Source organism: Cupressus sempervirens, chromosome 3 (assembly GCF_028749045.1).
Source record: "Cupressus sempervirens isolate cs-2001-9-10 chromosome 3, ASM2874904v1, whole genome shotgun sequence".
Lineage (NCBI taxonomy): Eukaryota > Viridiplantae > Streptophyta > Pinopsida > Cupressales > Cupressaceae > Cupressus > Cupressus sempervirens.
This window is the reverse complement of record NC_143120.1, coordinates 698,767,511-698,782,573: the sequence shown is the minus strand read 5'-3', so window position 1 is coordinate 698,782,573 and position 15,063 is coordinate 698,767,511. Positions and strand designations below refer to the sequence as shown.

The 15,063-nt window shown below is 35.5% G+C and overlaps 1 protein-coding gene across 10 annotated transcripts in view; it reads left to right on the top strand.

The window, feature by feature from the left end:
- The window catches only part of LOC149568661 (membrane-associated progesterone-binding protein 4-like), a 158,174-nt gene that overhangs the window by 95,254 nt on the left and 47,857 nt on the right, over window positions 1–15,063 (top strand). For 2 of the 10 annotated variants that reach the window (XM_089821530.1, XM_089821534.1), the window contains exon 8: window positions 5,919–6,536. The exons of 7 other annotated variants lie outside the window; for them this stretch is intronic. In XM_089821530.1, coding sequence (XP_089677656.1) covers window positions 5,919–6,086 — 168 coding nt within the window. In that variant the 3' untranslated portion in view covers window positions 6,087–6,536. Of the gene's footprint in view, window positions 1–5,918; window positions 6,537–7,841; window positions 8,240–15,063 lie in introns of those variants that run through there. One more of the 10 variants, XM_089821532.1, reaches the window with a different exon arrangement.

Sequence of the window (15,063 nt, the reverse complement as noted above, 5' to 3'; positions counted from 1 at the left end):
GTCATAATGCATTTAATCTACACATACAAAGTGAAAGGGTAACATTGCAATTTAAAATAAATAAATAAATTACTATTAATCGGCATAAAATTAGGTCTAAATTAGTAAAGCTTTAATATAAATTAAATTAAGGTTTTAAATACTTTTTTCCTCAAAAAGAACAGATAAAACTAAGAGTATTGTCTACACAAAAAAATGTGAAATAAAAGTCATTGAAAATGGTAGTTAATCCAATTTTTTAGAATTGAAATGCAAAAGAACTAAATTTTAGCATATGGTGATTTTTTAAAGCCTAGAAACTAGATTTTGCAACCAAAATGAAGTCAATGTTCTTAAAAACAAGTAGTGTCACGTGCTTCAAATTTTCCTTCCAGATTTGCCAAAAAATCCTTCTCAATCTTCTCTTGTAGATGCAAGTACGCTGTAAATGGTGTGGTTCAACTGACAGATCTGCAGGGGGGTTTTTTTGCCTCGCAAAGTTAGAATAACCTGCATTGTGGGATGATTTTTCGACTTGATGATCTTTTGTGACACCAACCACAAGTTTTTGTGTTGGACTTGCTTACTTTATAGTGAGTACTGACCTTAAAATTGGTGAGGTATTTTGCCAAAAAGTTGGTGAATAAATTGCACAATTACTTGGTTTCAATTTTAGTTGGGGGTATGCCATCTGTGGGCTCGACCACTGAAATACTCTAGCATCAAATAAATATCAAGCAAGGTTGTCAATTTCCATTTAATAGCCTAGGGTATATTATTGTCATGTTGTTATGATGCAAAATTTTGAAAGAAAGGTTATGTGTTTCAATGGAAACCCAATAATAAACAAATGGGACCACTATGTCTTGAAAGTACTCTTTGCCTGTTGCTAAAGCTCAGAGATAGGCTATCTTTTGTTCTTTGCCAGGTGTCTGTTTAAAAAAAAAAAAATTGTTCTGGTTGTGTTCCGGTTTCTGATCCATCCATTTTTTTTGCTTGTTTGTCTTCAGGGGATTTTTGGCTTGCTATTCTCTACTCATTTTGATATCATGAAATGTTGAAAGTTGAGGTTTAGTGAGCAAACATTATGCTTTAATCTTGAGCAAATATTATGCTTTGATCTTTAATATCAAAGATGTTTTTGTAAATGATCCATCTTGTCAGATTGGAGTGTAGGCTTCTGCTTAGTTGCCGATTCGTGACACGAATCCGATTTGGGCACGTAAATCGGATCCGTGGATTCGGAATTTTTTTTTTCCCAATTATGATTCGTGGAGGATTCGTGCATATATATATATATATATATATATATATATATATATATATATATATATATATATATATATATATATATATATATATATATATATATACTAAAAAATAAGAGAAATATACATAATTCTAAAACTAAATCATTTCATAGTATGAATCTATAATTCTAGTATGCATCTATGAATCTAGTATACTTGATCAATGACATTGATAATTAATCTATTTTCACGGTTATAAAGAAAATCAACACATTCACATTGAATTACTGAAAGTGAAAGTTTGTAACATTCAAAATATAGATCATTAAACTTAAAGTTTATAACATGATTTACTCATAAAAGAGCAAGAGTCAACACTAAAGTTTTTTATTTAATCATCAAATGGATTTTCAAGAAAATCTGCATCAGAGGGGTACTGGTAAGCTGCAAGTGTTGCATCTGTATCAGTAGAGGAACCTAAACCACTAGTAGTAGAGGGGATTGTTGACTCATAATCCTCCTCCTCATCATCCACATCAATCAAAGTGGATCTAGCAAGATCCCGGAAGGTCATATCTAAATTAGGAGACTCGGGTGCTACATCCCAAAGCTTTTCAGGCCGCTTCTTGTACTTAGGATCCTTCCGTGACAACAAGCGCAAATTGTTGTGAATGAACACAAGGTCTTCTGATTTTTTTAGAGCCAACTGGTTGCGTTTGATTGAGTGGATAAAGGAGTAAGTACTCCAATTCCGCTCAGCAGCAGAAGAGCTAGCAACCTAAAGAGAAATTAAAAATTATCAATACAACAATCAAGATAAATAAATTAAATAATAAATTCAAGGAATTGAGAATGTTAACCTTAAGCTTAATTTTACAAACTTACTTAGGATAGGACCTTTATGGCAAGAGGTTGGAGGTACGTGAAGGCTTGCCCATGAAGGTACCACCATTTGATGGCACCCATCCTGCTTTGGTCTGCTATGGCAATAGGGTCGAAATCCTCACCTGAGTTGAAAGCAGCAGATTCACTCCTCACAATTGCCCCAATCTCTGGATCTTGGGATATCTTAGCTAGTGCCCTCTTATACTCATCTGCAACCTCTGCATCTCTAAATGGTGGCACTCTACCTGGAAGGCGAAGTACATCTGCACTATAGTACCTAGGGATAACAAAAGACAATTGAACACTATCAAATATCAATAGCACAAACATTGTATAAAATAAGCACAAACATATGATAAGAACTACAGTACCTCGGGGATAGAGCATATGCAAGGAGGTGCAAAGGTGTGGTCATCTTGTTCCATCGATGATGAACAATTTTTTCCACCTTCTTGTAAAGGGTGTCCTCAAGATCATTCTCCCTCCTCCGTATGACCTAAGATATGAAATATGAATAATAATTATGATTAGTGAATAAGTCAATTTAAACTTTAGAATCTAGATATCTCTCAAATAAAAAATTGTTGTAAAAGAGTGTAAAACTTGCCATTTTAATTTTTTCCAGCATACTATCCATGGAATCATAAATATCCCCAAGGCATGACTCATCACTATCTGCGAAGCGAAGCATTGCCATTATTGGATCGGTGATTTCCAACACATAACTCACAAGAACCCACCAATCCTCATCTAGTATCATTCTTCTCACATTTAAAGCCCTTGCTGTATTGGAATTCTTCCAAATGCCCCATTGGGGGCTAATGACCATATGCTTCAATGCTTCTTTTACCTTCAAAAGTCGTCTCAAGACGATTGTGTGAGAGGCAAAGCGGGTTTCAGCAACCTAAGAACATGTTAAACTCAAGTTAGTAAAACATTTAAAAATTAAAACATGTTAATGTAAACAACAACAAAAATTAATAATTGAGGAATCCAATAATATTCAATTATATATTAAATATAAAAATTTACCTTCAATAACTCCAAGTCCGAGAAACTCCTAAAAATTGCTTGTGAGATGTGGTGATTTGTCACAAACATTTGAATCTCTTCAGCTTCCTCATATATCCTTTTCACCCAATCTATTTCGGTGCCAATTGCTTTCATCACTAAATTGAGAGAGTGGACGGTGCATGGTGTCCAAAAGATATGATCATATCTAGACTCTACAATTATCCCTGCAGCCCTGCAAACTTTTGCATTGTCCGTGACCACTTGGACAACATAATTAGGACCCACTGACTCTATGGCATCAATGAGAATGCATGAAATAAATTCTGCATCTTTCACTTGCCCTTCACAATCAACTGCCTTCAAGAACATTGCCCCCTTAGGGCATACATCAATAACATTGATCAATGGACGGTTTCTACAATCTTTCCAACCATCCGAAATAATAGACACACCCGATTGAACCCAAAAATCTCTTATTGGTTGAAGTTGAGCCTCTACATTTTTCCTCTCATCATGTAATATGGTAGTGCGCAACTTCTCATAACCAGGCGGTTTGTAACCATGGGGTGCATCATTTATTGCTTCCACCATCTCCCTAAAATAAGGTGATCTAGCAAAATTAAATGAAACACCATTTGCAATTAAACAATGTCCAATTTTGTGATCAGCAATGTCTCTCTTTTTAATTTGGAATGCCCTATCTAGTGGGCCTCTCTTGCGGGTGAGTGGAGATGGGTCTTCATCTTCATCATTTGTAGTTGGCATAGGAAAAAAAGGATGTGTTCTTGTGTTTGTTTGATCAAATGATGGTGTTGGTATATTTGTTTTTTTGGAAGCACCACGTTTTGCTTTTGCAACTGCTCTATCAGCATCATCTTGCTCTTTTGCTAATGCTGCTATTTGTGCAGCTGGTAATCCCTTCTTATCACTACCTTGACACATGTGAATTCCTTAACCCGCAGGGCCCAAAAAATGTAGTTTCACTCGGGAATAGGAGCTTCGATGTTGTATGTTGTAAAAATTACATTTCCATATGTATGCCCCACCCCAAGGACATTGTGCAACTCTTGTTGTGTGTCTCCATAAAGGAGACCCCTTATCAATTTTGAAGCTTGGTGATGCAGCCCCACCCCCACCCACTGAGCCTTGACTACTCATTGTTCTATTCTTGCAATCTAGAAAAAAAAAAGTGAAAGAAAACCATGCTTCACACTTGCACAAAAACTTGAAAATTTGGAAAACTAAAAATAAATCAATAATCTATGAAAGAATTCAAGAATATGGTTGAAATGCATACCTTAAACACTTCTTGCAAGGTATTTGAAGCTCCACAACTGATCTCCTTCGAATCCAAGCACTTCACTTCAAACTAGCAAGTATGAGAGAGCAAAATGAGAGAATGAAATAGAGAGCAAAATAGAGAGCAAATGAACTTGCATTGTGATTTAGAGGGTCGTTTTTAGGGTTTAGGGCCTTTAGGACAAAAAAAAAACATTAAAAAATGATAATGGGCCCACGTTTTTGCAAGTTTCTCTTATCATTGCCGCGGATTCACGCAGATCCGCGGGTGGATCCTCGAGGATCCGGGCAGGATTCGTAATCCTGCCTGTGGATCCGTGGCTCGCGGATGCTTACGGATCCATAAGTAGGATTATGAATCCTACCCGGATCCTCACGGATCCATACGTGGATCCGGATCCGAATCAGACCCGAGTCCGGATCCGGCCATTTCCAGGCGAATCCGGTAACTAAGGGCTTCTGTTCTTCACTTACCTAGGCTTTCGTTCTTCTCTTAGCCCCTGTTCAATCTCTCAAGCTAATCTTTCTTTGTATCTTCTCTGTAAGTACTCCTTACATAATTTGCCGATTTGGGTTTGTGGTTGGATTCGGGATTGAGAATGCGATTTGTGGATTTTCTTTTTTCCCATTATGATTTGTAAGGATTCGTGAGTACACACACGCACACATAAGCATTATATATATGGATTCGTGTGTACTTATTCCTTGTTTGGCCTACAGATCCTTGGGGATTAGTGCAAATTCTCCTATGGATTTGTGTGTACTTATTCCAAATTGTGCTTGCAGATCCTTGGGGATTAGTGCAGATTCTCCTAGGTCTACATGGATTTGTGTCGGATTCTCTCGGGTTTGCGTGGATTTGTACAGGGTCTTGATTTGACCCTGTGGGTTCATCCAAATATGCGGTCCACAAATCCGGACGAACTCAACAGAGTCAAATCCAGACACTGCGTGAATTTGGTACAGACCCGGATCCAGTTTGGGGCCCGAATGCGCAAATCTGGTAACTAGTTATAATTATAATATTAATCAAAATGTTTAGGCTATATGCCTTATAAAAACAAGCCAATGACAGTGGTGGCATGAAAAAGGGGAAAAAAACTGATGGTTTTAATTGGGAGACCTTTTTACAATTTTCACAATTAAACACCTATTTCAACATTGTAAAGTCTCATGCTATATAATATATTTTAGCTTATTCATAGATAAATTCTTTAATTTTGTATTCAAACTCTACAAATTATTTACAACAGCACAGATGTTCACAATATTTGGTGGCACATCACATGTAAAGAAGTGTAGCATCAAAGTTTTCAGCACCAAAATTTTACTGTGAAGAAGCAATATGGGCCCAAACCATGTAAAATGTGTAACACGTGACTGAAGATTTTGTGCAAATGCAAATATTGTAGAAGGCATTGAATTAATTTAATTAATTAGTGACTAGTTATTATGAAATTTAACTGTGGAAAGCTTGTATTGAATGTGCAGGTGTGGTGTGATTCAGGATATCCTCGGTTGGTACAAATGCCAATAGAAATAGCCTTAACAGGGAAAATAAGCAAGCATTGTGCATGCCTCAAAGAGGATGAACTCAATAGACCAGGGGTGGAGTTGTATGTAGGCTGTGATCCTTTGGCATCTTTGTGCAAACTTTAAAGGATTTACAGTATTTCTCAACAGATTTTGTGAGGCCACCTAATAGGAATCTTTGAAATTTGATATTTCTGTTAAGATACGTGCTGCAATATTTTTCCTAATATTCAAGTCATAAACTGGCCTTACATTCTTCTGGTGTCACTTTTGAATGTAGTCTCATTACTTGGGCAAGGCCATAGGAAAATATCCATAAAATGTGGCCACTGCACTGGGCCTGAGATATGTATGACACAAATGAGTGAATTGAGTGGTATGTCATTTGTCATGGAGGCTTATAGAAAGTTTGTCAAAGAATGCAAAACATAGTAGCAGGACATGGAACACAGCAATGGTACAAACTAGGAAGTCGCTTTATTTGGTGCTTTTCAATTATATGACTTAAATTGAGAATGAGAAAACTGCTGTAATGTCTTGATGTAAATATAAAATTAAGCCAAAAAGTTTCCACTAGCATGTGATTCATATTTATTCAATCACATAATGCTTTTTAAAGTACAAATGTTTATTAACCAACACTTCTTCCAGATTTTTTACTGACATGTTGAGTAGCAGATATGGCCACATTTGATGAGGTAGGAAAATCTGTAGTGTGTTTTAATGTCTTTTACTACTATGGTGTGAAGTGAATTTTTAAACATTTGTGTGATTAGAGAAGCAAAGAATTTTATGAAAATATTTTAACATATACATCATTTACATTAAGGATGCTTTGAAAATGGAAGCTGCCAATTGATCTCCAAAGTGCAAATAATGGAAATGAACTAAATGAGAAGTTGCTGTAGTAGTTTATTCATGAAATGGGTAGCTTCTGTACGACAATACTAAACTTACCAATCTGAAGAGGTCGAATGATGGTGACTAAAACCACATTGATGAATCTTTAACATATCATTTCCATCTCAATATGATGCTTATCTTGTAAACATTTCTTGTCTCATTTATTTATGTAACGTGCTATTTTCCCTTAGCCAAACCTTTACAATCATAATCGAAGGAAACAAGTGATAGTTATAGCAATTACTTTACACATTCACTAGAAGAGGAAAAGAAGTGACAGTTATAGCAGTTACTCTACACATTCACTAGAAGAGAAAAATACAAACTAACTATACTTTACTTTTCATATAACTGAAATTAAAATGACAATTTTATTCTAGGTTCACATGAAATACAGTTAAAACTACCACATCTAATTTGTTTCCATCAATGTTTCTTAATCGTGTTATCAAATCTAGAGAAATAACAGATTCAAATTACATGACTAAAAATCTGAAATGAAAAAAAGTAGTAACATGAAAATAAGTACCCAAGAAGATACAGAGAATGACCCTGTGTTGTGCAAGCTTTGGCATTTGGAAGAGAGGAGAAGCATTGCCATGGGCTTAACCTCACAACCATGAACCCTTAACACAATCTCTATCAATAAAGAGCCTCACTACCCTGGGATTAGGCTTGGGACACCATTGTCCTACCATTGAGCATTCTGGTGAGAGTGTTAGCTAGTTAGCTTATGAGGTTGTGAAGACCTTCCATCAACCTATCTTCTAACAACTAGCACTCTGACCTCTGGTGACCACAACAACATTCACGCCACTAACCTACATTGGTCAAGGATTTAGGAGGGACAATATATAAACCCGATCACCCACCAATCGACTTGACAACAAGAAGTGATACATTGGGCTACCATGAGCTGACTTAGTTATTTAAGTATGGATAACGATTACTAATTTATGTCTTCTCTTTTTCATGCAGGGATATTTCTATTCTCACCCTTCATCTCGACCATGCTGGTCCTTGTGGACGAGTTTAAGGGTGATTCCATAAGTGAAATATGGTATTTGAATATAGATATTGCCATCTTAATATGCCTAATTTGGCCTATGGCATTACAGATGCAAATTATAGTTCTTTCTAAATTGATTCAATATCATACATATGTTGTACTTATCTCAGAGGTATATTGACCATACCCCTGTACAAGTCAGCTCTCTTAAACACATATCAAAAGGAAATACTCATGCATACTCAAAGTTGGTGTTTTTCTTTTATCAACACAAATAAACAAAGCAAAGGAGTATATGCACGATTGTAAATCATTCCAATTCCTAGACCTAGTAATGATATCGTTCCATTTATTTGATAGACCAAAATTGATTAAGCTATTGCTTAAATTAAGAATAGCACAAGAAAAAGAAAATATAAAACATGACCTGAGAATAGCAAGGTTCGAGTCGAGCGCTAATTTGGAAACAATCAATGTTGAAAATGGGGTCAGCACACCTATGTTAAAAATGAACATTGGTAGTAAATTTGATAAATCGTGCTCACTCAATGCAGCAAGGAATTTGTTCCAGCAGAAAAAAACAATAGTAGCTCTGTATATCAGAGACTTCATGGAAATAAGTATCGAAGAACAACAAACTTGAAATGGGAGAAGTAAACAGGAATCCTCATTGTGAGCATAGAATAAAAGGCTCACCAAATTCATGCTCAATTATGCAAGAAAATTTGAGGTGGCAAGGCATTTGGCAAGGTCATCGATTCAAAATAAATCTTAGGAGTCACTCAATTATAAGGCCAAATAAAAAGAATCATAAAAGGTGGTTGCACATGAAATAATAATAATAATCCAAAGCCAAGGTGAAAAAATAATAATAGCTCCATCCTCTAATGTTTTAATAGAAGGACATTGTCATACTTACCTATATCCATGTGTGTGTGTGTGTGTGTGTGTGTGTGTGAGTATATATAGGGATCATAGTGTCATTTTATTAAAACATGCTTTACATGACAAAAGGTTCTCATATTATAAAGGTAACAAACTTGTCAATGCTTAGTGGTTTTCCTTTATTATTTAATGATATATGATAACTGGTTAGCTCATGGTAGTCCAAGGTTTACTCTTGCTTGCCAAGTTGTCTATCCTCAGTCAAGGTAGTTAGATTATATACTTGATAATTGTCAGTTGATATGGTACCTCATTCCTGACTCCCATTTTAGCAATAAATAACACTCCCCCACCCCCACTTTCTTTCATTGTGCCCTTGCAAAAGGAAAGTCTTAGAGTAATAACATATTTCCATAATTTCAAAATATCAAATATGTTTTAAAATATCACATAATCATTTTCGATTTCCATAATATTCAATTTCAATTTCAATTTCAAATATAACAATTAACTAACACATCACATGAAATTCAACTATAATGATTAACCAACATGTCATATGAAATTATAACGAACAACCAAAAGTTTCATTTCACATGATCAAATATTTCAACAACTTTCTCGAACAACTTACTTCAAATGAATTCTGAATGACAATGAGATTATTTTAGAGTAGGCAAAATTTGGGATGAACCAATTTCACAGATTTCAAGGTTAGCACTCTTACATTGTGCAGATCTTTTGTGTACAAGTTATGAATATAAATGTAACTACATATTCTGAGTTGCAAATTGTGATCTTGGTGTGGTCCTCGCTCATATTTTTGTATTATGTCATTTAGTCACCATTTGACAAGTTAAAATAGAATAAGACACTGACTAGAAATCAAATGATAAAGGAAAGGAAATGAACTTTTATAGTCCATGATACATATGTTCTTGTGTCTACATATGGTGACAATAATATGAAACTACCCTGTACTCCTTGTGGGAGGCACCTAAGTGTGCTACAAACAAGGTGTACATACCTTACCCCCTGTGGAATTTGAACTTGTGACATCTCTTTCAAGAGCAAAAGTTCTACACCACTAGGCCAACTCAGGTTGCACAACTATTAGAGTATGAAAATATAGTTAAGTATGTTCACCTATTGGATTTTGAAAAAGTAATTAGCTACACTCACATTCTATAAGATCTATACAAGAGGAAATCCAATTGCATCTTTCATAAGCATTGTCTCAAGGAGACAAATTAATATTTTCTTTTGTTTTTGAATGAAAGTTAAATAGATTTTGATGGGCTAAGTACAAGGAAAGTGGTTGAACTTTCTCCAACTTTGATGGTATACACATTATGGCTTGTTATTAAAGAAATACACAATTTAGCTTTAAATCTTATGATGCTACCCATATATCCTAGCATCGTATAGAAGGTCATGAAATGGAGTCCCCCCTTCCCATGGTTTCTAGGCACAAAGATTAAAATCTAGCGAGTGCCAGATTCTATTTTGTCATTATACAAATTTAGGATTAAAAATTGCAAATATTAGAAAACCAGTCGTGTATGAAACTACTTCACCTAGATATTGATAGACCATGTTAACATTTTTTTATGTTGAGTACAATAATCCATTAAAACACTATTTTTTTTGCATGCTACGGTTATCTATTTTTGTAGTGCTTTAAGACAACCCAAAATATATTTTTTGAAATACACAAAAATATTTTGGCCACATTTACTATTAGAATAATACCTTACATCTTTATCCTATACTATTTAATGGTCAATATTGTAACTTATATAAATATTAGATACTTTTAAATTTATGATTGTTTCTTTCTAGAAACATTATCTTTGTACCTCTATAAATGATTGTTTGATCATTTATTTAATTCATCCAATTATTGAACAAAGCATGGCACTTGAATAAAAATACATTGTATTATTTTTTGTACGATTTTTTTTTTTGGATTCAAGTATAAACAAGTTTTGAGGGGACCTAAAACCTCATACCAAATCCATTAGAGTACAAAACAATAAGTCCATAGTATCAAGGAAGTAGAAAACCAAAGGTTTTACAAGGACCTGAAACCTCAATAATTTATACATTAATAAAACTTACCAAAACCCCATAAGGATAGACACCTAACTACTACTAGAAACAACAGGGACTAGTAGACATGACTAGAAACTAGAACTGGAGACTAGAGACTACACAGAAGATGACAAAAACCTAAAGACCAAAAAGAAAAAAAGAAAAAGCACAACACTAGGCTAGCTCTTTCACAACCTTAATTAGGTTCTTCCCGAGACTAGGTAGTTCTTCAATAGATTCCTTTATGGTCGATCTAGGAGTATTCTCAATAGCCTTCTTTGTGCTCAACTTGGTACACTTTCTAGGGCCTCCACTTAAAGAGATAGCAGTAGGGGGACACAATTTCCTCCAAACTTCTCTTACCCAAACTAGTAGCAATGACACAAAGCCTAGACGTCACCATATTCATATTTTGCTCGCTATCTTTGATAAGTTGGCAAAGTTTTCTCTCATAATCCAAAAGTTTACCTAGAATGTTGTCAACCTTAGCTTCCAAATCCAACCTTTTGTTTGTTTCTTTCTCTAGGCCAGCTTGCAAGTCCCTAACCATCGTCTTTAGAGAATTCTTTCCATTATATATCTAGGTGTCAACCATGAGGGAGATATCAACCTAAATTTTAGCTTTGTGAAGAAACTCCAGATTGCCCTCTCTTTCCTCCTTGACCATTTCATCAGGTTCATCAATGACATAGCTGCCCTGCTCCTTTCCATGCTTAGTATTAATTTCTGCAATCCTTGCATCTTCTAAATCCTCAATGAAATCCTTTTCCTCCACAACATAAAAGCCTCCCTCCTGCTCACCATCATTGTGGTCCACATTAGGCAAGTTCGCTGTGTTATTATCTAGCTCACAATCCTAGGCATCCTATAATCCCTCCTTACTATATTTTCCATTTCTGGATAATATATCATACTTCCTTAAAGTTCTCTTCATGACATTATCCTTCACAGTGTGCTCTTTATTACATGTTGTCACTTCCTCCTCACCTTTGTTGATACTTTTAGTTCTAGTCTTATCTTTCTTACCCTAGCTTTTAGTCTCCTTTTTACTTTTCTCCTCATTGACATTCTTTTTCATCATCACATCTTTGAGAGTCTTAGCAATATCTTCCTTCATATCATAAGCCATCTTTTATCCCTCACCTACTTTTTTCATAGTTTTCACAGAGGTATCACCCTGGCTACCAAAGTAACCCTCATTATTGGAACTACAACCTCCATTATCAGTGAGATTCTCTTGACTTTGGTCGCCCATATATTCCTTTGTTTCCTCTTCCCCTTCTTCCGAGTCATCCTTAGATTCGGTCTCCATTTGCCAGGCTTTGGCCTTCTTTCCAGTACCAGGGAAACTTTCCCTTCTTTTCAAAAGCCTTCACAGTATAAACCTTCATCTCCTCTCCCTTGGCTTCCAAATCATTTTCAAACTCCATCTCCATACCTCGAGCCACCACACTCATTTTACCATCTCCCGAAGTCACCTTGCCCTTCCCCACAGAATTCTTTGCAGTGGTGTCCTTAATAACTTTCCGTTTGTTCTTCATAGAGGAAACTAAGGCCCTTGGAGACCTATCCCTACAATATTCAACAATCAACATAGTTAATCCTTCATGAAGAATGAGCCGACTTTCCTTTTTACGATGAGCTTGGAGACCCAGAAAGAGGGAATTCATCTGAAGAAGGGAAAGGAAATCTTATCTTCATACCAAAAATGGTTAAGGAAAACAAAATGATATTTGTACACCCTTTTAGAACAACCATCTAGAATAAAATATTCCCTCACAAAAGATAAAACTTCCTGCCAAATATCTTTAATTTGCTCTAGGTCAAAAAAATCTCCCACTTTAACTTTTTTCTTCTCCTCTGACATTTAGGGAATTTATTCAATGTCGCATTAGAGATCTTAGTTTTCTTATTAAACTTTATACCACTTTTATGGAGCCCAATAATTCCAGCTAAAAAATCCTTATAAATTGTAATTGTACTCCATAAAGACATACTTTATCCCCATACCAGTTCCTAAAAAGCTCCTCTATGACATTTGGCTTGAAACCATGGAGTTTCTCAAGGTAACCAGTAACTTTACCTTTAGTTAGGCGTTCTCATACCATTTCCTTCTTCTAGAGGCAATGCCATCAAGGAAAGATAATGATCTTTTCAAAACAAGAAAAGCCTTCAAAGACACCCAAAATATGTGCCGAATAAAAATGATAATAATGAAAAGGTGCACCCTCAAGACTTAAAATTTCCTTTCATTATTGCCAAAGCACCCACAGTTTCAAAGTAAATTATTAACAAATCCTCCCAACAGCTGCATTATTCACATCATAATTTATTAACTCTTTAAGCGCCACTCAAGTGTTTATGTCATCTTCCATCTCATCTGCTTACCTGAACTAATTGTCATGTTGGCAATCCAATCCACCACCCTTTTAGTTTCCCTGTAACTATGGGAGATATAAAATTTATTAAATTTTTTGAGGAGCTCCTTAATTTCTGAAATAATAGATTCAATAGACTAGGTAATTGCATTTTTATTATTAAAAATCTTATTTATATTAAGAGAGTCTCCTTCCATCCAGAGGTTCCCATATCCATCTTTCACTATCATTCTAACCACATACAAAGCACCAAATTCCTCAACTATATGGCTAGAACTAATACCAAGGGGAGCTGCAATAGCACCCACATCTCTACTATAAAAATCTCTTAAAATTCCACCACATCCAACTTTATCGGGATTGTCTTTTGCAATTCCATCAAGATTTGCTTTGATCCACCCATTAGGAAGTGATAACCAAATTGCCCCATCTCTTTTTTTAATGAGGCTTTAAGAAAAGGTTCAATGAAGAATTTCTAATGTTAAAATCCCCCTTGTCGCCTATATGGGAAATGAAGTTCTCCTTAATAGCTCTAATAATCTTGAGACTTACTACCACGAGGGAATATCTTTTTCTCTAAATATCTAGTTTTTTCTCTCTTTCTAGATACCCTAGTACAAGTGGGGAAGAGAGAAGTTCCAAAGTGCTTTGGCTTCAAAGCTCTTGATTGGACACTTCCAACTTTCAAAACAATTAGTCAAGTTCTCTACATGGACCCAGGATAGTGACCAGTAGTCCAGGACCATTTTAAAAACTAATTGGCTGAAGCTAGAGTGGATGAAGAGATGATCAATATTTTGAATATCTCTCTTACAAAGAATACATTTATTGACAAAGTGAAAACCCCTCTTATTCAAATTATCAAAAGTGAGGATTTTGTTATGAAGAGTAATCTAGAAGAAAATTTAAATTTTAGGAATAAGACCTTCTATCCAAGTTTTCGCTCAAGGGGGAGGTCTTTCGTCAACTTTGTCCCTAAAGATTGTGGCCACTTTAAACTTGCCACCGTGATGAAGACCCTAGAGAAGAGAACCCTTACAATTCATATTTATACATAAATATTTGAGAGAGTTTTGAATTATCCAAAGGTCTTTATTAATATCCACAAGATTCACCCAATTCCCATCTCTCCAATAACTAGACACAAAATCCCCATATCTTTATTTACAACTATCAATAATATCCCTATCATTGAAGGCACTTTCCAGAGGGTAAGCCATCAACTAGCAGTCCTCCCAGAACTTCTGTTTTTTGCCATCCCCCACTTACCACCTCCTCCCCATGGAAACAATATCCTTAACCCCTTGGAACCATATTCCAAATGGAGGAAGTATTAGCCACATGAGGAGAGTTAATGGAATCTTGTAGAAGTGATATTTCACAGATACTTGTGTTTCCAAATAGTGCTCCACTTCTTGCAATCTTCAAAGCCCCACCATCCCTATTTGGAAAGAAGAGCATTGTTCCTTAGTCTAATAGGGTCTAATACCAAGACCCCCTTTACATTTAGGCCTGCAAATAAAATCCCAAGCCACCAATGAGAACCTTCTCTTATCCTTAGTCCCCATCCAGAGGAAATTCTTTTGGGTTCTTTCAAAAAATTCTGCATATTTGGCTCAGTTTTTGAAGAGACTAAGAGCATAAGTGGGTAAGCTTTGAATGCAAGACTTAAGTGAAGTTACCTTACCCTCTTGACTAAGAAAATTACCATTTCAACCAACAAGTTTAAAATTAAATTTATCCATAAGAGACTCCCAAAAAGAATCTGGAGGCTTTAAACCAAGAGGAAGACCTAGATAAGTTCTCGACAATGAGGCAATGAAACATAGCATAA